The 25,000-nt window shown below is 43.8% G+C and overlaps 3 protein-coding genes across 6 annotated transcripts in view; all 3 read right to left on the bottom strand.

Moving 5' to 3' along the window:
* Window positions 1–2,140: 2,140 nt before the first annotated feature.
* lamp5 (lysosomal associated membrane protein family member 5) lies at window positions 2,141–5,033 on the bottom strand. 2 transcript variants are annotated; one of them, XM_015948146.3, is made up of 6 exons: window positions 4,803–5,033; window positions 4,312–4,493; window positions 3,751–3,882; window positions 3,548–3,644; window positions 3,061–3,249; window positions 2,141–2,467 (listed from the first exon to the last, which is right to left on the bottom strand). In XM_015948146.3, exons 1-6 carry the CDS (start codon window positions 4,861–4,863, stop codon window positions 2,292–2,294), a joined length of 837 nt encoding a protein of 278 aa, XP_015803632.1. In that variant the 5' UTR covers window positions 4,864–5,033; the 3' UTR covers window positions 2,141–2,291. The 2 variants fall into 2 exon arrangements, with proteins under 2 accessions (XP_015803632.1, XP_054604408.1); XM_054748433.2 differs by having other exon boundaries at window positions 4,812–4,995.
* A 208-nt stretch (window positions 5,034–5,241) lies between these two features.
* LOC107378109 (protein fem-1 homolog B-like) lies at window positions 5,242–6,895 on the bottom strand. Its single transcript, XM_070545077.1, has one exon. The coding sequence runs from the start codon at window positions 6,757–6,759 to the stop codon at window positions 5,386–5,388; it is 1,374 nt and encodes a 457-aa protein (XP_070401178.1). The 5' UTR covers window positions 6,760–6,895; the 3' UTR covers window positions 5,242–5,385.
* Window positions 6,896–11,159: 4,264 nt separating this feature from the next.
* Window positions 11,160–25,000, bottom strand: part of LOC107378065 (1-phosphatidylinositol 4,5-bisphosphate phosphodiesterase beta-4) — a 226,862-nt gene continuing 213,021 nt past the window's right edge. For 2 of the 3 annotated variants that reach the window (XM_054748429.2, XM_054748431.2), the window contains exons 32-40: window positions 24,458–24,523; window positions 23,802–23,917; window positions 15,074–15,149; window positions 14,816–14,991; window positions 14,594–14,695; window positions 14,065–14,122; window positions 13,889–13,975; window positions 11,974–12,010; window positions 11,160–11,379 (exon numbers count right to left, since the gene is read on the bottom strand). In XM_054748429.2, the coding sequence (XP_054604404.2) occupies window positions 11,303–11,379; window positions 11,974–12,010; window positions 13,889–13,975; window positions 14,065–14,122; window positions 14,594–14,695; window positions 14,816–14,991; window positions 15,074–15,149; window positions 23,802–23,917; window positions 24,458–24,523 (795 nt within the window). In that variant the 3' untranslated portion in view covers window positions 11,160–11,302. The remainder of the gene's footprint in view (window positions 11,380–11,973; window positions 12,011–13,888; window positions 13,976–14,064; window positions 14,123–14,593; window positions 14,696–14,815; window positions 14,992–15,073; window positions 15,150–23,801; window positions 23,918–24,457; window positions 24,524–25,000) is intronic. The other variant, XM_054748432.2, reaches the window with a different exon arrangement.

Here is a 25,000-nt window from a genome sequence, read left to right as displayed (position 1 = left end):
GAAGGACGTTGAATAAATGCCCAAACGGGTTGCCATACTTATCGTCATACTCCTGTATTTGGACTGCTTTTTAAATGTATTTTAACCAGGTGTTCTGTTTGTGTTTTACAGATTAAACTACATATACTGAGGCATTTCGTTGCAAAAACATTTTCTAAGTACTTCTAAAGTGGAATCCTTCACAATAAGAGTCTAGAACACACATGCTTACCTCAGAACATCTGACTAGTTTATTAATACTCATCTCCATATGAGTTTTATTGGAGAACATAAATAATGATTTATTTTATAAAGCTGCAGGTGCGAATGTTTAAGACTCTTATTTTGAAGGACAAAATGAGGTTCTCAGAGTTCCGCTCTAGACTCAGGAAAGTAGCAACAGGTTGTTCATCGTATCAAAAAATGCTCATTGTTTATAGATTATCTTGTTAAACCCCAGTTTAAAATGAAAATAAATTAAAAAAACAGTATTCAGGAGTAGTTTGAAATGGCGTATTTGTAACTTTTTAAACTATTTTCTCAACATTTTAATTAGGGATGCAATGATACCACATTTTCAAAAACCGATACTTAGATCTGAGTACTCGCCGATACCGATTACCGATACCTATACTTCTACCACACACAAAAAATTGCAATGATTTGGAATACAGATTTTATTTTCTTCTCTGCTTTCAACAGGAAAAGACTGTGAGGTAGATAAAAAGTAAAATATATGAATAGAAATCATCACAAAACTAAAATATTAGGTGAAAGGAAATGACAAGTTACAGTGAAGCCATTTTCAAGCAACTGCATCGGTATCGGTTCCTGGTATCGGTTAACTTTTACCGATACCGATACCAGTATCGTATCGGTATCTGTATCATCCCCAATTTTAATCTCAACACTGTTTTTGCTCAACGTAGCACAAATGTTCCTCGGTAGCAATTAGGATTTGAATCCATAAATTATTAATCCAGGAAAGAAGACAAACAGAAGCAGCAGCAATTCCAATATGTGTCAAACAAATGTAACTACAGGGCCAGAGTGGTCTGTAACTAGATGAGCTGGTGCTCTAGTCAGATCATGAGACATCGAGGAGAAACTGCCTGAGACCCGAGTCTCCAACCAGAAGGGAGCACCTCTAACAGATTGTCTGGGATGAGAGGGAGCTGCTATAATCTCAGCTGCCCACTTCCTGGTCCTGGAGTCAGGGCAGATTACTCCCTGGATTACATTTTATATTTTACTGCAGATCTAATCAGCCCCCTGGAAGTCGTCCTTCATCAGAGACGCCGTTTTGAATAAATTCAGCTACAAACCTTTTTGAAATAGCTTCACTTTGCTGTTTCGGAAGGGCTTCATGGCAGTTTTACAGAAAAGCTATTTTAGAGTGTAGATTTAATCTGGGGGACGTGAATGTCCTGCTGTCCAGCTACCGTTTAGAATGTAGACTGTAACGCATCAGCAGCAGAATTATAGCTGAAAATATAAAATACATAAATAAAAGCTCTGAACACAAACATGCACAGTGGACGTGTTGCTTCAGACTAATATTTGGTCATGTCAGGAGCAGAGTAGGCTAGCCTTAGACTTCAGTGTGAGGCTGCGGGGGTGACATGGTGAATACTGTAGCAAGGAATGAATTAATGAGGGTGAATCCAGCAGTTTATTTCAAACAGAACACTTCACACAGTTGCATCAGCAGAGGTGTATGCATAGACTTTCACTCTAAAAATATTTCACACACATGTGATTTAAAATCTTACTATTTTTTCATAAACTCACACATATTTCTGACAAATTCTTTCATTTAATTGGATCTTTAGTCTTTTGTTTCTTCTCTTGATTGATTCGTTCCACACGGGTGTAGGGAAAAGGTCTGAAGTCGAAACCAAAACTGCACTGAACACTACGACACTGTCCACGACCGACACTATGGCTGCATTCAGAGGGTCCGAACAACAGATTTATCAAAGCAAACAAATGCAGAGTCAAGAAATTGTGATTCAGCAGCAGAAGAGAAGAGATGAAGGCAGACGCTTTGGGTTTTTCTTCTAGAATTTAGAGGAAAAATATCAACACATGAACATTTAAGCCTGAATCCAGATGTTAATTATATTTGGGTGGTTTTCCTTCCGAACACGCCCATGCTGGGTCCCAGCAGTCCCATTAACGAGCAAATTTAACGATGCAAAAGCTCCAGCGGGGCAGTGCGGTGCGGGCCTTTCACATTCGTCAATCGGGGACTCGGTCCAGCTCGAGGATGCGGTCCTCTGTGCCGGGACGTGGAGGGGACGAGTCTGTCATCACATGTTCTTATACATGGAGCGATCTCTGGGGATCTGCGGCTGATTGGCTGTCAGCTTCAGATGGAAGTGGTAGATGGTGAGCATGATGACGATTGCAAGGCCCAGGATGACGCCCAGGATGAGAGGGAGGATCTCCTCCAGATGCTCTCGCTGGTCAGTGATGCACTTGTAGGCTGCAAACAGAGGAAAGAAGTGACAACAGTGAATTTTTTTGGCAGATTCTGTATCTGAGAAGAAGGGGAAGAGTTTTTAGTCTCAGATTTAAAGTTCTGAAACTCAAACGTGAACACTGAGTTGGAAAACGGAGGAGAATGTGAGGTTTTCGCTGATTTTAAACCTTTTTCTTGCGTTTTGTGAATTAGAAGCTGTGATGGATTAGGAGGACAACGCAACCTCAGCAGGCTATAGGGGACGGCGTGTAGGTGTCTCTCCTTGTGGATGGCTGTAATAATCAGAGGAAGGCTGCAGAGTTTACAGCCTGGTTCCTCCAAGGTGGATGTTTCTGTAAAAGATGTATTCAGGGCAGATAGAGCCACGCTCGTAAAATCCTAATGGTCCCAGCCCCTTTCTCTTTATGCACCCCCCCCCCCCCCCAGACTGCAGCTGTAACCTCCCCTTAGACAGGCACAAAGAGATGTAGGCTACAGCTCACCCCCCAGGAGTTCTCATTACCGTCATCATCTGTTTCTCCTACAATGAGAAGGAAATAGGTGCAGTGTGGTGCACGTGCGTGCGTGTGCGTGCATGTGTGTGTGTGTTGTCTTACTAGAGCTGAACACAAAGTCTGAGGCGATGTCAAAAGGCTGGATCTGGATGTCGTACATGGAGAACGTGACGCCCTTCTGGTGGTCGCTGGAGATGAGGGTGATGGTCTGCTGAGCCGTGCACACATAGGACCGCCCTGCGGGGGTCACCAGGACCGAGAGCCGGTGGGTACTGGCTGTGTGCTTCCCAGCTGGGGGGACAAAACGACATATTTTGAACAGAAAAGATGGATTTGCTGTGGTGATTTAAGGTTTCCATGGCTATCTGCTTCATTTGGTCAAATTTCAGGTTAAAATCCGGGTGATGCCTGATGTGGACGCAACAAAAATATGACAAAATAACGATGAGCCTATTAAAACTCGAACTGTATTAGAAATAATGAAACTAATAAAATTGATCTGGATTAATCCAGCTGTTATAGAGGATTAGCATGAAAAGGTCTGAATGGCTGAAGGTGAAGCCAGATGCTGCTGATCGGACACACTCACGGTTGTACGCGTTGATGAAGTGTGACGTCTCCGAGGTGTCGTACACGAACTGGACTTTACTGATCTTCCACACCTCAATGCCCTTCTCACGGAACTCCTGCAACACACGCGCGCGTGCACGCGCACACTCATTTATATAAAGACTCCCTGCGCCGAAATGAATCTTTGGGGTCATTTTTGGCGCAGATGAACTTGCCGCCCACCTTTGAGAAGTAGATGCGGAGGACGTAAGCGTTGTTCTTCCAGGAGATGTGGATTTCTGACTCGGTGCTCCCGCATTTCCCCTCGATTTCAGCATTTCGGGGCAGAGTGAAGGACGCCTGCTCCGTGATCAACTGTGGCAAGAGATCCAGATTTTTTATTAGACAGATTACGCACTGGATTGTGTGAGAAAAAAAACATTTTTGTTATTTTTAAGGGAAAATGAAGCTGAAGAAATATTGCCCCGGTAGCAGTATTTGTATAAATCCACAATCTGAGGATTTACGGAGCGCGTTTTGTCTTTATTAGTTTTTCATGCGAAGTTTAAATTACTAATCCAAGATGTGTTTATCATTTCTGGATACAATATGATTATATTTAAGTATTTAATTCAGAAAACATGAAACAAATCAATTAAATAAGTAATCGTTCTACACCGTTTTCTGCACGGGTGCGTTTTTACGCTATTTTTCAACGAATCAACCCCCAAATTTCACTTTAGCATCTGTCCCCCCTCTTTATTTCATTCGAAGCATTAACATGCACGAGGGGGGTTCCCTTACGTCTATTCCGTTGAGCGCGAGCACGTCATATGGCACGAGGAATTTGGCGGCGAACTCCACCATCAAGCACGTCGTGCCGTTCTCCCGGACCGCGAAGATGGCTTTGTCCGGGTTGTTGGAGAGCCCCGACAGGTTCTCCCCCTCCTGCTCCGCCTGGAGCACCGCGGACAGAATCAGAACACCTGCCAGAGCAGAACACACACACACGGGGGTTTCTCTTACACGCCTCTAAAAATATGCAGAATCAGCACGTTCCATTGAGGACTGATTGTCAAACATGGACTCTCACATCTTTAAAAAGAAGTCATAATTTTGTGAAAGCTACTGACCAGAGGACAACTTTTCATCGCTCACAAAGAGAAAATGTGCCAACTCATGAAAATCTAGCAACACGCACGTAGTAGGCTCGTGCGCGTGCACGTATACAGACTGCAGTATGAAGTCACGACAACTGCACGCACACAAACTCACACAGATGTTCGCGCGCTTACCAAACACACCGAGCAACAGAAGTCGGGCGCTCTCCTTGGTGCTGAATCCGAGCCGTCCCATTGCTACCAGCTTCCCCGGTGCTGGGAACAAATAGAGGGGCACTGGGCAGCTTGTTCCGAACCCGCGAAAGGAGCAGAGAGAAGGACAGGCAGGGAGGGGAGGCGGTGAGAAAGAAAGGGAGGGGGAGAGAAAGCCGGAGAGAGGAGGATTCCTCTTCTTAGCGCCAAAAAGTCATTGCGTAAAAATGAAAAGTATCCAGGCTGGGTGTGAGGTCCCAGTTTGCGCTGCAGAATCTGATGTAGCCTCAGCAGCTGATGAGCTGGAATGGTGAAGGTTTGGAGGGAGACACCGACACCCCTTCTCTCTCCTCAAAACCTTACCCCCTTCCCACACAGCCCTCTTCCGCATTAAAAGCATGTCTCAGTTATGCTGACAAATATATATTTTGAAAAAATAAATAAACATCATAAATAGCTAAACATCATAAACAGTTGTGAGCGTTTGGGGTGATTTTGTGCACGAGATCGTTTAAAACCATCTCCACAAATGGCTCAGCCCACTTTACGCACAGCCTCCTGTCACTCAGTTTGTTTTCCTGCTAACACAGTCAAACGCGCACTCGACGGAGCTGATGCTGCTGATGCTGGGTGTGCTGTCCACCTGTGGATGTTTGGCGGCTTGGGGAAAAGTTTCAGATCTCGGGATCCGACTGGACATCAGCACCGGATCTCTGACGTTCTTCTTAAATTCAGGGGAGGTGAATCTGCGAAAGAGTTTGTTGCTGAACGTTGAGAAGGTTCTGGCAGAAGAGGCAGTTGCTGCTGCGCTGAAAGGAGGTGCGGCCACCTCTTCGCGTCTCACCAATCTGGTTTTACGCACGGGCACCAGAGTGCGCTCTGGGGGCGCGGGGATGAGCACACTGGTTGGCAGACTGCATCTTTTCCTGTAGTAGCTGTCGTTTAGTTTACTCAGACAGAAAGATTTCTCTTTCCATCTGTCGGGCTCGTTTTTATCTGGAGGGATGGGGGTCAGAAGCACTCCCAGCGCTGATGACGCGCTGGGCTTTGTCCGGTTTCCCTTGGCTTGTGAGGAGAAGGAAATTGGCGGTAAAAGTTCAGTTTTGAGTTGCTGCGAGGTTTGGCTGTAAGTCCGAGACGGAGAGGCAGGAGTGAGTTCTCCTGAGAAGAGCAGGTCCCTGAATGACTCGCGCTCACCTCCAAACTCATCTACGGAGTTGATGGATCGCAGCCGGTACTGCTTCACCTGAGGTCTCGGTTGCCAGGCAGCGTTCTGGACGATTAGAGGACGATCACGCGTTTGAATGGCATCTAGTTTACTCGTTAAGTCGCCAATTTTACCTTCAAAATCAGCACACAGCAGCGGCTGTGCGTTTCCCTGAACGCCCCCGTCTGCATCGCGCGTCCTGTTGGAGAAGTTCGTGAGCGCAAAGACGCATTCTGTGTGACCCAGGAACTTTGCCACGCTGATAGCTGAGTTTCCAGCTTGGTTTCGTCTGTGGATCCCAAGCCCCAGCCTCTTGAAGGCTCTCACCAGAAACTCCACGACGCGGGAGTGTCCTGCAGCAGCGGCGTACATCAGCGCCGTGTTCCCCCACGAGTCCCCGATATCTGGATCTGCGTTGTTCCGGACCAGGATCTTCACAGTGTCCAGGTGGCCCCTCTCACAGGCGTAACTGAGCGCAGAGCGCCCGCTCCCGTCCTGGTAGTTGACCCTAGCTCCTTTCTGCAGGAGAAGCTCTACAAACTTCTCCCGGGTGTGGTCATCAGGCAGTAGGATGGAAGAAATCAGAGGGGTGAGCGCGCCATCTGTTCGGGAGTCCACGATTCCTCCATCCAGCGCGTCCAAAACAAACCTGGCCAGGTGGACTTGATCCTTGGACATCGCGTCCAGGAGGAACTTGGTGCCTGTCTGCTCATCCGCCCTGGTTTTGAACATATTTTTTTGACAAGGTTCAGGGATTTAAACTTGAAAATTGCACCACCTGGTCCGTGCTGGAAATAAACCCCTCTCCTTGTTATATAGAGCAGCAGAAAGGATGCTATGGGGTTGCCAGGCAACGCTAACACAATCACCACACTTTGTTCTCCTTTATAATGGAAATAGCTTGTTTATAATAACAAAAAAGGAGCTTCAGCAGAGCCGCATAATGTCCAAAGAGCCTCATATCAATTGTGAAATTGTGTCTGCCCTGTCGGTGATTTCTTCAGGTGTCATTTAGATTTTTTTGGGTCAAAGTTACATGTTTTAGATCAACAGACACGCAGAAAGGCAACAATAACCCAAGTAAAAATAAAAAGTAGTTAGAAGTGCCTTGATGTCGGCCCAGTTACAAACATTATGGTTTTAAACATATTAAATTATGACCAGAATAAAAATCAATCTCTAGAAACAAAACACAAACGAGTCATGTCCCGTTTGACACCTGCATTTATTGATACACATACTATAAAACAGTATTAAAGGAGCTGGATAAGAACAGTTTTGTCAATGCTATAAGTCCAACAGTACAATATAAATACAAAAACACACACAGAACGTCTGTCGTCGACGAGCTACAGTTCAAATAGAAAACAACGAGGAGTTACGGTCCAAACAAAGGGAATCTGATCAGGTGTGTTCTGCAAAAATAATCTGCTTCTGGATAAACTCAAGAGCCAAAGGTTACATGGAATCACACAACAGAAACAACTAGTGCAAAAAAGCCTCTAACATATTCATTTTAATCTACACATTATCTAATATATATATATATATATATATATATATATATATATATATATATATATATATATATATATATATATATATATATGTATGTATGTATACCTTCATACAAATAACCCCTTAATTTGGCATTTTGTCATTTGTAAAACAACTTAAACGTCCTATAAGAGACACTGCGCGGCACGTCTGAAAGCGATGGGATGAACTTTAAAAAGCACTTTTAATCATTTATTTCTACAGTAGATATGTGATGGTGAGAGATCGTGCTGTGTGTGTGTGTGTGTGTGGGGGGGGGGGGGCAGGAAAAAAATGATGGAAACAGGAAAAGACAGTGCTTGATCCTCCAGGATGACAGCAGTTCCCTCTGGAGACTCCACATCCATTAGCACATTCAGAACAAGATCCTGTCTATACTCTTCTCCTGTGTTACTGCAGAATAAAGCAGCAATAATACATTAAATAAAAAGGCAAAAATACCCTCAAGTGCTTTTGTCCCCTTGCTATGAGGTTTAATGTCTTCTCTGTGATGTAGAGTTAGTTTGGTGTTTATGTTTTTGCATCATTTCTTTCTCTCCGGTGTTTTTTTTTTTTGCTGACAATCATGGCTGCTGATGTTATTCATCCTATAGGTCAGGAAAAGCAAAGTGAGACGTAGTTGTACCAGATTTGATCAAGATTATTTTATAAATTCCTGGTCTGAAAGGGGAACTATGAGTAGCTGAGGTGCATAAAGTGCAGTCAAGAGCTCGATTTCGGTGCGCTTGAAGGGGTTTTCCTGCCATGTTTATGTGTGTTCTGGTGTAAAAGTTGTAAAAAAAAAGTGACTATTTCCTTTCTACAGTGGTGTATAAAGATCACACACACAAAAACAAAACAAAATGGGGACAGGTGAAATAAAAGCTGGTTATTTCAGTAGCTTTTTAAGCTACAAAGTGGAACCAAAGACTTACCCAGCATTAAGTTTAATACATTGTCTACATGAACTACGGTGAGTCATCATTTTTATCTTGAGAGGCGCTATGTAAAAGATTGTTTTCTTTCTTTCTTTTCTTTCACTTCATCAAATGTTTTAAAAAGGAAATGACTTTTTTAGATAAACAAAATCTGTAAATAACTTCTCAAAATTCTAGGCAACAGTTTCAGTTTTACGGGGGCACAATAATATAATAAAGTATTAAAAGAGCTTGAAATGTTTTAAGTCCTTCAGGACTGATGAGCTAACAGTACCTCCAAGCGCAAAGACCAAACTCTACAACAGTGGTTCCCAACCTTTTTCCCAAGGGACCCCGTTTTTTAACAGTAAAATTTTTGACGACCCCCTCCCATTCTCTCTTCCAGTACAAACAATATTAAGAAATGATAAAATTGTTCAAGCACATTTTAATATGTTTTGATTCAATAGATAACAGTAATAGTAGGCTCCAGTACAGAACAAAGCCATTAACAAAACCAAACAGAGCATAATGTGCTTGACAGTTTGTATTACTTTTCTGAACACATTGTTTCTTGTAAACACTGATAAATCAATCATTCCTTTCAATAAACGTTTGACACATAAAAAATACACTGAGCAAAATGTACTTAAATGTGTATATTACTGTTTATACTAGATTATTTACTGTAAAGGCTGTGATTAATCAACCAGTCCTATCTTTAATGAACTTTTGACACTTGAAAATAAAACAGTGAGCTGAGCAAAATGTTCTTAAAAGTGTGTTACTTTTTCTGTACTAATTATTTCCTGTCTTAATATCAGTAAACTTTTCACTCAAGAAAAAAAATGTGAGCACAATGTAGGCTATAAACAAGTAATAAATGAAGTTTTAACCCTTTAAAGTGGAGAGGTCCTGGCGACCCACTGAGGGGCTTTGGCGCCCCCTTGTGGGGGTCGGGACCCCCAGGTTAGGAACCACTGCTCTACAAAATGTTCTAATCCTCAAAATATCACAGTAGGCCATGTAGAAGTTATTTTTTGAAACCATTTCTGTATCTTTTTAAGGTTGGAGCTGCTCTCAAACTAGCCATTAGCTTGCAGAGTGGTTGGTAGCTCTCAGACTAGCAGTTAGCTCGCAGACTAGCTATTAGTTATCAGAGTGGCGGTTAGCTCTCAGACTAACTGTTAGCTCGCAGAGGGGCTGTTAGCTCTCAGACTAGCCGTTAGCTCACAGACTAGCCATTAGTTCTCAGAGTGGCTGTTAGCTCTCAGACTAGCCGTTTGCTTGCAGAGTAGTTGTTAGCTCTCAGACTAGCCATTAGCTCACAGACTAGCCATTAGTTCTCAGAGTGGCTGTTAGCTCTCAGACTAGCCGTTAGCTCGCAGAGTGGTTGTTAGCTCTCAGACTAGCCATTAGCTCGCAGACTAGCCATTAGTTAGCAGACTAGTTGTTAGCTCTCAAGACAAGCTGTTAGCTCTAAGAGTAGCAGTTAGCTCTCAGACTAGCCGTTAGCTATCAGACTAGCTGTTAGCTCTCAGACCAGCCATTAGCTATCAGACTTGCCAGTAGCTTGTAAATGAATATATATATATATATATATATATATATATATATATATATATATATATATATACACACACACACACACACACACACACACACACACACACACACACACACACACACACACACACACACACATTTACAACAGAAGCACACTTCACTCTACCTTCATTGACACCTGGAATTTTGGAACCATTTTAATAGGCTGGGTTCTGAGGATTAGGCTCAGCTTTAATGAAAAATGAATGAAATCCAACTTCATTTTGAAAAAGTAAATGCTTTTATGTTATTGCCTGTTTAGGTTATATGAGACCGTCAAAGTAACCACCGTTTGGTTGCTTCTACTCATTTTATGCTTTTCTTTCACATTCTGCTGCAGCTGCAATGGTGAAAATGAATTGATAGTGAATTTGTTCTTCTATTTTTGCATAGTACCCAAAGCTTTGTTGTTTACGTGTTTTTTAATCACATGGACACATGACTGATGGATTCTGTGGACAAATCTTTTATCTTTATGAGCATCTCAGCTAATGCACCGTCTCTTGGACGTTTTCGTAACATGAACACAAACTGGGGCTGGGAAACTGGTCACAACAATCAAACGTTAATAACCCATGATTCCAACTCAACAAGATGATGCTGAGGGAAGGGTTGCCACTCTGGTATAGAGTACCCCAGACTGGTTTTTGAATACATTCTTAATAAAACACACGTTCTAGTAGTGCACTGCTACATTTCCTGTAGTTTGGACAACCTATCATACACAAAGTGCTCAGGACAGGACTGTGTGTTGTTTACAGTGTATTTCATTTGTGCTGAAGTGACATTGAGTCTAAACATGTTCTCCCATCTTATATGCAAAATCTGGGAGTAGACAGGGTGCTGATATCGGTTTTACCTGTAGAATGAGTGTGCTTGGTTTCCCCACCAGCTGGAGCTCTCATTCTCTATAAAATAATAATTCAGATCTACAGAAAGCAGAAGGTTCTGCCATGTAACACCTCCTGTCCCTGTCAGTGGTTAAACCCCCCAGCTGGACATTGGTAAGCAGCTGTGGCTCAGTGGCGTGATGCTAAGGTAAAGGTGCAGGAGACATGAAGCTCTGAGGAGGGATGAGAGTAAAAAGGCGTGTTAATGAGTCCACATTAGGTGATGTTTGGAAGGACAGACAGGGGTTTTCCTCTCTTGGTTGCAGAATGCTTCCTGTTGTGGGGTGTTTCTGCACCTGCGTGTGTGTAGAAGTGTGTGATTCATTCTCAGTTGCTCAGACCACCGTGGCAGGTCTGCGGTCCATCTCCTCCTCCAACTTCACCATCTGCTGTATGTCCTTGGCCTTTGAGGAGATGGAAAACAGGCCATCAGGCACAAAAACAAGAGCAAGAGTCTAAAGAGGAGTCCTACATCTTTTCAAATGTTCTGCTTAAAAGTTCTGTTTGAGGTTTTCAGCTGATCACATTCATCAGATTGCCACGACACGTTTATCTCATGCTCAGTTGAAGAGATCATCGGCACAAAACGTGGGCAGATGGGCGCTGTCGCATGCTATGAATGTAAATGATTGTGAGCTGGAGTGAAAACACAGTGTGAGCTGGCTGTTTTTGCTTAGTAACGGATGGTGATGAATGAACCAAGATGCTAGCTGGCTCAAGCGACACCCCCACGAGCTGCAGACTGAAAATGCAGAAGTAATCCACGAGAAGAACACAAAGAACAACTTCTGTGATAGAAAACCGTGCAGTCTCTCTTCAATAACCCTACGGTGTGATGATTTATGGATTCAATTAACTCGGTTGCATCCAGTCACACGAAGACAAACTCAGGTGATAAAGTGAGGAGCAACGGGTAAAAGAGGAAGCCACACAGAGAAACAAGACTGAGACACAAAGCTGGTGTCAGAGGTAGAGTTGACGAAGATGGAGATGCCTACCTTGAACCTGTTTGTTTGCATGGTGTGATTTCAAAAGCTGTGCCGGAAGAAGCAAATCATATTAAAAACAAAGGCAAATGTGCATACATGTTAGACATGTACTGGTATTGTGACAGATGGTTAAAAAGAAAAGGCAAAAATGGCGACAAGTCTTCACAGACAAGCCTGACGACCAATAGGATTTAAGGGCAAAAAACCCTGAGAGAAACCTATGAATTTAGGGGTAAAAAGGTGAATAATCTCATTTATCTTCATTTTGAGTTTACATTATGTAATTTTTGAGTTTCCTCCACAAAAGAATTCAAAAACCAGAGCCAGGATCTCACAAGACTGCAGCACAGTCGTTCTCACAACGTCTTAAAATGCTTGTGAGGGTTTTACATTTTCATGTTGCTGCAATTTTGAAGCTGCCAGAAACATTTACATGGTTTTTCCCCTTCTCAAAATGGTCACAGAGTCCTGAGATGCCATTGGAACCATTGCAGATTAGTTTTTGTAAGTTTAAATGTGAAAAAATTGTGAGACAACCCTTTGAGAGAGGGCTGGTGACCAAACTGAATAAAACAAGAATAAAGGGGGGAAAAATGAGGTAGAAACAAAAACAGTTTGACCAAATTGTTACAAAAAATTTCATTGATTGACTCACGACACACTGACGTTAGATTCATTCATTCGCCTTGACTACAAGAAAAAGTTGCAAAAGTCTCGTACCTCGTAACAAATGAGTGAGATTTGCATAAATTTGTCTGCAATAATCTCAGCCCAGTGAGGTACTGGAATAACGTACTTTACAGTAGCTAAAATAGATCGCTGCAATGCATTCTGGGAGGTAGCCTAGACAAACAGCGTGCATTTTGCATGGAAACCTATGGATCTGAGTCACTCTGCTTGTCACAAAGTAGCAATTTTGTCTCCTAAAGATGTTCAAACAGGAAGGAACTAAGCACTGTTGTTGGGGGAGGGGCTAATCTGACTAGTTATCCAGATCAACATTCTTTTGATCCCTTTTCCAAAGCTGGGTCAGGTCAGCGGCAACATGGCAGCTGCAAAGGGAACGGGTCAAGCTAACGACAGACAAAGCTAAGCGTACTTATGTGGACGACCACAATAAGGAACAGGTAAAAGGTAGCACACATATTTATTCCATACCTTTTATACTTTGAGGAAATGTTACTGGAGCACTGTGAGTACTGAGTAACAGTTTGAGCACAAGTGCTCTGTCTGTGTTTTTTTTAACTGCCAATCGTCTAGCACTAGCACCCTGCAGCTCCTATGACGCCAGCTGTAAAGTAAGCTATGAAAGTCTTACCTTCTGCACACAACTGTGGTAGGAGACATCTAAGAAAAGCTGTGTCTTTTATTCAACACTTATACAGGGTATCTGCAGGTTTAAGGGAGCCAAATTTAAGACTTTTTAAGACCTTTTTTAAGGCCACTTTGACCAAATTTAATCAATTTTTTAAAATTAAATTTACGCTATAATTTCCAGCTATTGCCTGGAACTGGTACTAACCACGTCGCAAACGTGGGATTAGCCATCCAGTTACCATTAAACTTGCACTTCCCCATGGCGCAAGCTCCCACTAGCTTAACCAGCTAATGTGTTCATCTAAAAATAGCCCCCTTTCACAACCAACTGAATGTGTATGGTTCCGCTTATGCCAACCATCATACACAAAAAATGCTGAACACTAACTAGAAATTCAAGAAAATTTTATAGAAATAAAAGAATCTTTTTTATTGGGTCTTTGGTAATTTAAGACCTTTGGGAACTGTATTTAAGGATTATTTGTCATTTTTAAGGATTTTCAAGGCCTTACATTTGGAAAAGCTAATTTAAGACTTTTTAAGGACCCGCGGATACCCTGTTATAGAAACTCTTGTCTGTGAAGCTGTTGTCCTGTTGATGTTTTACCTGCTCATTGTGCTTGTCCAGTTTCTCCAACTGCTCTCTCTGGTTCTTCTCTAGCTGCTCCATCTCCTTCTGATGCTTCATGGCCAGCTGCAAACCAGGTCCGAACATGAACTCCTTTCAGTTTCCGATAAAAGTGTTTTTATTTGATCTCTTTACGCAAACACAGCTGGACCTACCCTCTTCCTCTCATCTAAGAACTTCTTGGTGTTGCTGCTGTTTAACTCTCGCACCCTCCTGAAAAGAAAGAAAATGATCTTTTAGATAGAGCCTCTCAAGATAAAAAACCCGAGGCGCTTCACGAGAGCAAAACGTTCAAAATCTACAAAATATTTGAAAAGATAATAAAAATATGGTTAGAATGAGAAAAATAAATCGTGATTAAAAATGTAAGGAATGGGAAAGAGGGAAACCAGGCGGGAAAGTTGGAGCTGGTAGAAAGAGCAGAATAAGGAGAGGGTGGTGATGAAGGTCACGCTAAAACCAGCTTGAACAGGTGAGTTTCAGCTGCTTTTTAAAGGAGACCACTGAGTCCACTGATCTCATGGGGAGAGAGGTCCAGGGTCTGGGGGTCACAGCAGCAAATGATCTGCCACCTTTAGTCTAGCCTGGTGCGCTGCACAACCAGTAGGCTTTGGTCCAAAAGGACATGATGATGAAGTTCTGCCCTCCCACTGCCTGTGACTAACTCCGTTGGCTGGGACCCACCTCTCTCGCTCTGCCTTGTTTTTGATGGTCTTATCCTGGCTGATGGCTTTACTGTTTTCCATGGACATCTTTGCTTGGTTAGCACGCATCTCTTTGCTCTGCCTGGAACACAAACCAGGAAACTTCATCCGACTTTGAATAAAACAACATTTATATATTTCACGAATCCTTATGGCAACGCGAGCCGCTAGTGAATCGGTGTGAGGTTTGTGAGGGTTTCACCTTTCATGGATGACTTTGAGCTGCACGGTCTGCTGCTCCTGGACGGTGGTGAGGAGCTTCTTGAGATGCTCACACTGCTGGGTGACATGAGTGTCCTTCATCTCCTGCTCCTCACTGCTGTGACTACTGATCAGCTCTGACCACTCTTTAGTGTGTTGTGCTGTGATGTCCTTTACCTACAAGCACACACAGTCTTTGTTTCAGCTGTGTGAATCCCTGCCGCCTGTTTTTTAGGAGGCATGGTGTTTTTTTTAGTACCTTAGCCTTCTGATCAGTGGCTAGTGTTTGGATCTTATCTTCTGTCTCCTTTTTCAGCTCCTGGCAGTTGTTCTCACTGTCAATAAAAACACACAGAAGTGAACGGATCATACAGACACTGGAAGATCTGGTCTTGAGATGGAAATAGTAAACAAAACCCATGTTTCATTTATTCCAGCATACACAGGATTAGCAATAGCGATTTGATAATTGAAAACAGTGATTGCTTTTTTTTTTTACTGGTAACTTGTAGATTAGACTTTTATTAGACATCAAGTGAAATTCTGATTCAAAGTTGATGCAGTGGAAGATGAACCAGTTTCTCATTGAGACTGTTGTTGAACTGCTGGAAACACATAATTGTGAGTATTGATGAGAACAGGTTTGAGTACTGGAAGGTTTTTATTCAAAACCGGTGCAAATTCAATACTTTGAAAATGATATTGGTTGTTTAAAGGTGTGGGAACTCGTTTAATCAACACGTTTGCAGTTTTCTCTGGAAGGAATGAGTGCCTTGCTATCCGTACTTGGGGCAAAAAAAAAAAGCACACAAGTGCTTCGATCAGCACGGACAAGTCTGCTGCAGCAGAGGGCAGCACAACACGACAGGAATTGGAGTCTTATTAGATAACAATACGAATGGAAAATGGAATGGAAAATACGAATAATCAATCTAATTCCTCTGCGTGTGTCATCCTTTAAGGTAATATGGTATATATAAAAAATTACCTATCATTTGGTGCCGAAACCCGGGACGGCAGAGCCGTCGGTGGGAAGCTGTCTTTGGGGAGCCGTGCAGGCGCCACTTACCTCATCAAAGCCCGGGGAACTCAAATTGTTTCACCGGCCAGCTTTTTTAGCCCCGCAGGTAGATTCCCATTTATGCTCTTGCCTTCCTGAACTCAGGACGAATTTACCACGCAGAGGAGAGTAAGTACCTCATTATTTTGCACCTTTTTCCTTAACTGCTGGCAGTGTGTTTTTAAGCTGATTGTGGTGACTGCCATTTACGCACGAAAAGACGTTTTTGTGTCCAGCTAGGGGTTGCACATGTGAACCGTAAGGGTTGCACTGGAACGTGAACCGTGGCTGTAGTCCTGGCCTTGGATTTAGGAGGTTGTAATTAGTCTGTGCCTGCGCAAACAGGCGTCCCGCAGTGCTGTGGGTGGTAATTACAGGTGAATGTGTAGTGGCACCTAAAACCGTTACTGAACCAGCGCTGCGTTAACGCGGCCAACCGCAGTTTGGCATAGGCACATACTCCTTTTGCAGCTGCCGACAGGAAGGATTTGACAGATTCTGTTTAACTCTGTCTGCATGGAAGTGCATTGGGATGTTCTCTCAGCGAGTCTCGGTCTGCGCATCCAACTCGTCTTGGGTTTATTGAACATGTATGTGAAATGTATACTGGCTTGGATAGATGATGGCAACCTGCCTGCGGCACTGCAATGAGAAGTGTTGTGTAGCCACGTTAAAGCGGATAAGCAAATATATACACGCAGCACAGAATCCATGTGCTGGTGTCGAGAGGAGAGGCTTGTTGCTAAAAATCACACTGCCGCTGGGATTGTTTAAATATTTTATGGTGCGTCGAAGGTACACTAAAATAAATCACTGCTACATTTGGCCAAAGAATCCTAAGTCGGTCTAAATTCGGCCTTGCTGTGTGTTATTCGTAATTTGTTGTGCATCTGGTATCGGGGCTGCGTCCCATTTCTGATCGGGTTTGCTACTTCTGGTTAAGCAGATTTTTGTGGTCCTGTGAATTGTTGCTGGTATCTAAAACATTGGTGTCGGTTGTCCCAGTGTGGACGTCACATTTCTGTGTTGTATTGTGGTTTTAAATCTGTGCTGAAGTGTTAAAAACCCAGCTATGAACTGTGTTTCAGCTGCCGTCCTATTGTGTCTGTGTGTGTGTGTGAAAAAAAAAACTGCAGGTATTTGTGTGTGTGTGTGAGAAAGTTTGGCTGAAGAAAGGAAAAAGGCAAGTGTGAGATTTTTTGGCTAAAGTTTGGAGGTTTTTGAGCCTGTTTCTGGTAAGGGAGTGTGTGTGGAGGTGTGCGTGAATCGGGTACTTTGAGTGTTACATCGTATGTGTGTGTGTGTCCCCGGCCAAAAGCTCTGAGTGTGTGGAAGACAGAAACGGATGAGTGAGTGAGTGCCTGACGTTTTTTTTAATATTTCATGCTGCAGAAAATTAATTATCATTATAATTGGCTGAAGGAACTCAACCCGTTCTAAATTCGACCCGTTTAGTCGTTTTGTGAGTTTTATATCTGTGGTTTGTGGGCCGCGTCCCATTTCGGTTGTGTGGTGTCTTGTTTAACCGCCGTGATTCTGTGGTGTTGTTTATTGTTCAAGTTGTGATTGGATACTGGCTTATTTTCTGCATTGTGGTTATCGTGTTCTATGTCGCTTTGTGGTTTAAATCTGTGACGGGTTTTAAGTTAATCTGTCTGTGTGGCTGGTTCTGGTACGTGTGTGAAAAGGGGCGTGTATCTGGGACTTTGAATCTCTCATGTCTGTCTTTATGAGACAACTTGTCTAACTAGCAATGAACGAATCACAACTGATGTGACTAACATTAGATTGGTTTTATGTTTCTTCATGGTGGCCACCTTAATCCATTGAGTTTGTTTACTTTTTTCCTTTAGTCATGGATCGCCTTTAAGCACTTCCAGGCTTTTCCAAGCATTTGGTATTTGGTTTTAATGTTCCTCATACGCTTTATTATTCTTTAGATGGATCCATCATTCTATTCTATGTGTTGAGATATAAATTAATTAGCTGTTTTCCTACTGGGTGTTTGGGTTAGCAGTATTCTTTTGCTTGGGGGGTTCATTGCTGTAAACATTATCTATTCCCTTTTGAGATGTAAATACCGACTCAGCCCATGCAGACTATAAATGATAATCGGAGCTCCAAAGCCAAATAGTTGTTAACTTTATTTCATCTTACTTAACAGTTCGGCTGTTTTGTAACAACTTTATTGTCTTTCTTTAATTTCCCTAGATTGACTTGTGGAATAAGAAGTGTTTTAGTCTTTTGATCTTTGCTATCTCCTCTAGGGTGGGCGAGGCCCATTTTCCATCATATTCCTTTAACATTTGAGCTGATATTCTATTGGTTATTATTGTTTTTTGTTTGGGTCATAAGGTTTGCTGTTGTTTGGATCGCTAAGGGTTTAAATAGAAAAGTTTGGCTGCACTGCAAACCTTTGTGACTTCCTTTTGTTTTAAGTTAGTGTTTTTTTTTTTTGTAAGTGCCAGTTCCTGTATATTGTTCCCACATGTGTGCTGGTTTCTGGTGAATTCCTACCTCCACAGGGGGGTGATGATGGGACTGATAATGTGTGTGCCCCTCTGCTCTGGAAGGAATTACTCTAAATAATGACTTGACTGAGTAACATCTGGTGGTTTTAAGCGAAGGTTCATCATTATTTTATTTAAATGACCTCTTTTAAGTGTCCCTTTGATCACCCTCCTATTGTTTTGTAATGCCCTCTTGTTAAGAAGGACCTCTTTGATCACGGTTATCTGACTCCCGGAGACAAGCTGGTTTTGAAGAATTTGTGTGTGTGTGTCCTCAATAAAAGGAGCTCCAAGGCAAATGAGTCTTGTCAACAATAAGGGGTTATTTTTGTTTGTAATGAATTATGGCGGACCTTACGGACCTCTTTCATGCTAACCAGACATCAATTTTGGGAGCAAATGATCTGCTCTGTTCAACCTGCGTTTTATGAACAGCAATAGCTGTTAAAGATGGGGATTCATGAAGGTGATCACAAAACAAACTGAACAAGTCCCGGGGGGTTGGGGCATCTTTCAGGCCCTAGTGACTGCCCCCTGCAGTAAAGATTGCTGAACACCCCTGGCAAATTCATCTGTCACTTTGAAAAGTACTGACGGAACTTGATTAACAGGTGACAAAGACAACATGATTATGGCTAACCTGCAGTGGTTTCTGGTGGTGGTGTACTCTCTGTTTATGATCCTAGAAAGCATACCTGGGCGCACCAAAAGACACGGAAAACAAGGAACTATGCACCCCCATCGACCTCCGTTCACCTCCCAGCAACCAGGAAAGTACTTGGTTCCAACGCAAGTTGTTATGAGTGCAACTTCATGCTCTGCTACCCACATTGACTGCAAATGACCCCGAATGACACTGTGTGCAGCGTTCATGCTCTCCGTATGCAGGAATGGCTCAGACTCAGGAGAAAAGTGGCGATGTAAAGACTTCAGAAGGGGAAGATCACCCAACTACCAAAACCAGCAGGGGGAGTCTGAGTTCCCCTGTGCCGGCAGCTGTGAAAGTTCACAAGGAGGTGGAGATCGCTGACCTGCAGTCCAAGATGGAGGGGACCAGAAGGACATGACTGAGCTGATGTAAAACCACAAACCTGCTGTGGATCAGTTGGCTCAGAAGTTGACACAAAACGATACCAACCAGCATCTCCATCATACAGCAACAAGCTCCTCCATCCTGCATTGACACGCCAGCAGGACGACGCAGGAGCTGAGAACACAGACTGTGACCAAGACCCACTGCATCACACCTGGGCTGGAGATGAGGTGCGGAGGTCAGACATCAGGGGGGGACCCAGCTTCTAAGGGAACACCACAGGTCATGTAACATCTGTGTCTAAAACAAGCTCATGGAGGAAGGCATGGACGATGATTTCCAGAGCCACAGCTCAGCTAGCTCACTGACACGGAGACGCAAACATCTGTGACAACGAAGTTGAAACCTGTTCAGTTCTACAAGAAAGGGGAAGTGACAGAAGTGATGGTGCAATCCCTGGAGGAATTCGCTGGTGTCCACATCCTCACCTTAAAATTTAATCATTTTCTGTGTTTTATGACATGCATTTTTCATGCATTAGGTCCATGGTGGGTTCAATGATCATTAATTCTATCTGTTTTTGATGACTACTGGTGTGGGTTAGCTGAATAAAGTGAGGAACTCAAGATACTAGATGGGTTTTGGTGTCTGGTTTATTGTTGAGCTAAACTCCTCGTGTTGATTGAACATTCCAAATTCCAGGTTAGTAGGGTGTGTCATAATTCCTACTCGGGTTTTTATTGACAAGGCAATGCGTTTTATTTTTATCGTTTCATCTTTTCTTGCTCAAAAAGTTACATTCAGGCATTTTATGAACAGCAATAGCTGTTAAAGATGGGGATTCATGAAGGTGATCACAAAACAAACTGAACAAGTCCCGGGGGGTTGGGGCATCTTTCAGGCCCTAGTGGGTATTTTCTATATGTTCCTTTTTGAGTCTTAAAGAACATCTGCTCCTGTAAGGTCATTGTTATCTCTGTTATCTCTGGAATGCGGTGTCCTGGGAGATGAGGAGCCTGTAAGTCTGTAACTTGAGAAGGCCCGCCTTCTCTGTCCTGGTTGTCAATAAAACCCCTGTGAAACTGAGGAGTGGGGGAGAGACGTGGGGGCAGCTCCGGAGGGGGTTGACCCAGCGTCGTCTCTCCGCTGTGTGGCAACACAGTGTAAAATGAAATCCTCTTTGTGTATGTGTGTTTATTTCAGGTTAAAGGGTCATGGAAAATACGAATAATCAATCTAATTCCTCTGCATGTGTCATCCTTTAACGTAATATGGGATATATAAAAAAATTACCTATCACAAACCTTTGATGTTTTCGGCGTTGCTGTTAACAAGAGGCAACATGTGTGTGAGTGAGACCCCAGTCACGTGATGTGCAGCAGTGACAGCGGCTCATTAGCAGCCACAATTTTCTCAGGCAAAGTAGCAAAATTTAAGAAAAAGATGTTGATTTTGGTGGCAGCATCTATTGAATCTCTATGGTCTGTATTAAAGAGGTGCAAAGTTTGTGTACCCAGCTCTAGCTGCAAATCATCTTCGTCTTCGTCTTCCTCCGCTTATCCGGGTCCGGGTCGTGGGGGCAGCATCCCAACTAGGGAGCTCCAGGCCGTCCTCTCCCCGGCCTTGTCCACCAGCTCCTCCGGCAGGACCCCAAGGCGTTCCCGGACCAGATTGGAGATGTAACCTCTCCAACGTGTCCTGGGTCGACCCCGGGGGCCTCCTGCCAGCAGGACATGCCCGAAACACCTCCCCGGGGAGGCGTCCAGGAGGCATCCTGACCAGATGCCCAAACCACCTCAACTGACTCCATTCGATCCGGAGGAGCAGCCGTTCTACTCCGAGTCCCTCCCGAATGTCCGAGCTCCTCACCCTATCTCTAAGGCTGAGCCCGGCCACCCTACGGAGGAAACTCATTTCGGCCGCTTGTATCCGCGATCTCGTTCTTTCGGTCATTACACAAAGCTCATGACCATAGGTGAGGATTGGGATGTAGATCGACCGGTAAATCGAGAGCCTGGCTTTCTGGCTCAGCTCCCTCTTCACCACGACAGATCGGCTCAGCGTCCGCATCACTGCAGACGCCGAACCAATCCGCCTGTCGATCTCCCGATCCCTCCTACCCTCACTCGTGAACAAGACCCCGAGATACTTAAACTCCTCCACTTGAGGTAGGACCTCTCCCCCGACCCGGAGGTGGCAAGCCACCCTTTTCCGGTCGAGAACCATGGTCTCAGATTTGGAGGTGCTGATCCTCATCCCAGCCGCTTCACATTCGGCCGCGAACCTACCCAGCAAGAGCTGAAGGTCAGAGCTGGATGAAGCTAGGAGGCACCTGTAGACAGCCCTACAACATCCATAGCCTTGAGATACCCAGGACGAACCTCATCCGCCCCCGGGGCTCCGCCGCTGTGTAGTTGTTTGACTACCTCAGCAACTTCTGCCCCCGAGATCGGACAGTCCATCCCCAGGCCTCCCAGCTCTGGTTCCTCCTCGGAATGCGCATTGGTGGGATTGAGGAGCTCCTCAAAGTATTCCTTCCACCCTCCGACTATAGCCTCAGTTGACGTCAGCAGCTCCCCATCCCCACTGTAAACAGTGTGAGCGAGTTGCTGCCTTCCTCTCCTGAGGCGCCGGACAGTTTGCCAGAACCTCTTTGGAGCCGATCGATAGTCTTTCTCCATGGCCTCACCAAACTCCTCCCACGCCCGAGATTTTGCCTCGGCAACTGCCACCGCTGCACCCCGCTTGGCTATCCGCTGCAAATCATATTAGAATCAAAATGCATTGGTACATACTCTACTCTTAACAGATTTTATATACGAGCAGATCACCAGGAACACATGACCTTAAGGCAACAGTCATGCTAATTTTGTAGTTGTCAGTTGGTCACAACCCTTCCCGACAGTGTTGCCAGATGTACGATAATTATCGTATTTGTACCATAATTTTGGGCTCTGTACGATGTACGATCAATAGTTCCAAAAATCCTCAAATGTACAATAATTTCACATTGCATCTAGTAACACAGGTGATTAAAGGCATTCTGCTGCGACAGACAGTGAATCAGATGAGGAGATCGAGATCAGCAACTAGGTGAGTAGGCTTCTTTGTCATTTATTGGGTCAGTTTTTCCACTGCTGTGATGTTTTGTCGCGTGCGTTTAACCTATGTAGAAATGACATAAATAGGACTGCGCAAATGTGCATGTTGCGTCAATGCGTGGAGGTCGGAGTGGTGCCGACACACTCTGCATGTTTATAGGCATTATTTTACTGGTTTTAAAGATGTTTAATTAAACAGGGCAATATAAAACACCTTCTTTGTTATATTATATTGGGATGAGAAGCCGTTTATAGAACGTTATTATCAAATTTATAATGTACGATAATTTGTACTGAAAAACGATCATTTAGGCCTCTCTGTACGATATTGTGGGATTTTGGATCTGGCAACACTGCTTCCCGACGTTCTCTTGTGCGTCCTGAATGACTAAACTGAGGTTGCAGATGAGTACAAAAATCAGACAGTTTTGTTACTGTTCTTACAAAAAAATAACAAACATGTTAAAAATTCAGGCGACACAAGAGCCGAGGCCCCTGCAGCTCGTGAGGAGAATCAGAACCCCTGGGAAGTGTTTTAAATTTGCTGCCAACAGTCAGAGCTCAGTGAGGTACTGGTTTAGGTACAAGTATTCTGTTTGTTGTGAGGCAAGAATCGCTCCTCATTTAAGGAGAGATTACAGATTTCAGACAACTTGAATGGAGTGTACTCATAAATATACCGGCCAATCTAACAGTCACTGCAGTTAAAACTAGTAAAAACAACCAAGAAAGGTAAATTAAGCAAGATGTTGCTGATCTGATTTAAAATGTACTCTCATTGAAATGGATTACAACTTCACGCTGGTTTGCATGTAAAAAAGGGCCCAGAACACCTGATAGGTGTGTGGAATAATAACCTCCGTAACGCCACAAAAATGGTGGCCTGACAAATCAAAAGTGGAAGATGAAATGTTGACTCTCCAGAATTCCATCCAACTGAGCATCTGTGGGGTCAGCTGAACAAATGCATCTAATCTGTGGAGCCTCCAACTCACAGTGTCCAGGGCTTAAAGGATCTGCCACTGGTGGCTTGGCGCCAGATAAAACAGCAGGCCTTAACACTACAGTGGAGCCCACGCCCTGATGGATCAGGGCTGCTTGGAGCTAAAACAAGGACCTGATGATGGTAGAGGGCTTCATTAGGGTCTTACATGTATGGGTGGTTATGTTAATGTGCAGGAACTGTATTTCTTCATAATGCTGCAGCAGCTGGATTCAGAATAAAGTCCCACGTAGTCGTCTAGAGTGTGGTCATAATGTCCATGCTGGGGTTTCTCACTTACCCTCGTTTCTTGATTGCTTTCTCTAGAAGCTTCTCCAGAGTTGTCTTCTCCTTCTCATGCAGGGACACCATCTTGTCCACCTGGGTGCAATGGGCTTTCTGCATGGCGTTTTGATCCTGTTGGGTGGATACCATCATCATCATCATCATCATCAACAAAAGCACCCCTTTTATCTGCTCATGTGTAGAAAAGATCCTTACATCTAGACTGTATCCGATCAAAAAGCAGAGTTTGAAATAAGCAAAGTGATCGACAGTAACTCACAGCTACAGCTAATAATTCAAATAAATGCACATTAGTTAGAAATGAGCCAAGTGCCATCTTTATTGAACAGATGTGTCTGGATTGTGTTGATTTACAGATGCTGTGTAATAATTAATGTTATCATTAATGAGGTATCCGGTGTGGTCTCCGCGGTGGGGTCTGGTCAAAGCAGGACTTTAGCAAGTCTAATTGCTTACTAAACATTCACGCTGAGGCTGTTTGTAACGGACAGATTGTGTTGATGGCTAAAGCAGCGGCCAGCGGAAGATGAAAGGCTGCATTGTCCCTCCTGTTCTTTTTCCTGGTCTCATGAGCATCAATGACCATCAGAAAGGAGACTGCATTAGCACACACCCCACCCCCCCATCCCACACACACACACACACACTTACCTTTGAGTGTTTCTTTTTCAGAGTGTTGAGTTCCTTCTGTTGCTTTTTGATCAGTTTAAGGTAAGTCTGCAGTGGGAGAGACAGATGATTGGTTTATTGGGCGACGGTGGCACAGGAGTTAAGTGCTCGCCCCTTAATCGGAAGGTTGCAGGTTCGAGCCCCGCTCAGTCTGTCGCTGTCGTTGTGTCCTTGGGCAAGACACTTAACCCACGTTGCCTGCTGCTGGTGGTCGGAGAGACCGGTGGCGCCAGTGCTCGGCAACCTCGCCTCTGTCAGCGCGCCCCAGGGCAGCTGTGGCTACATCGTAGCTCATCCCCACCAGTGTGTGAATGTGTGTGTGAATGGGTGAAGGCCTGATTGTGTTGTAAAGCACCTTGAGGGGTTCCAGGACTCTAGAAGGCGCTATATCAAATACAGGCCATTTAACATTTATTGTTTTTTAGGAGGATTAGAAAAAAACAACCTAAAATTAGCTGTTGTCCATAGCAACGACAGGAGGTAATTCTACATTCACACACTTTCCTGCTATTGGCTAAAATGACT

Source organism: Nothobranchius furzeri, chromosome 2 (genome assembly GCF_043380555.1).
Source record: "Nothobranchius furzeri strain GRZ-AD chromosome 2, NfurGRZ-RIMD1, whole genome shotgun sequence".
NCBI classification, from domain to species: domain Eukaryota; kingdom Metazoa; phylum Chordata; class Actinopteri; order Cyprinodontiformes; family Nothobranchiidae; genus Nothobranchius; species Nothobranchius furzeri.
This window is presented reverse-complemented; position numbering and strand designations above follow the sequence as displayed.

Excerpts from the sequence above, each read along its gene's own strand:
- lamp5 (XM_015948146.3), bottom strand. The coding sequence starts at position 4,863 with ATGGGACGGCTCGGATTCAGCACCAAGGAGAGCGCCCGACTTCTGTTG. Across the intron at positions 4,494-4,802 it reads TCTGTTGCTCGGTGTGTTTG|GTGTTCTGATTCTGTCCGCG; the intron begins GTAAGCGCGCGA and ends CTGCTCTGGCAG. Across the intron at positions 3,645-3,750 it reads TCCGCATCTACTTCTCAAAG|GAGTTCCGTGAGAAGGGCAT; the intron begins GTGGGCGGCAAG and ends CGTGTGTTGCAG.
- LOC107378109 (XM_070545077.1), bottom strand. The coding sequence starts at position 6,759 with ATGTTCAAAACCAGGGCGGATGAGCAGACAGGCACCAAGTTCCTCCTG.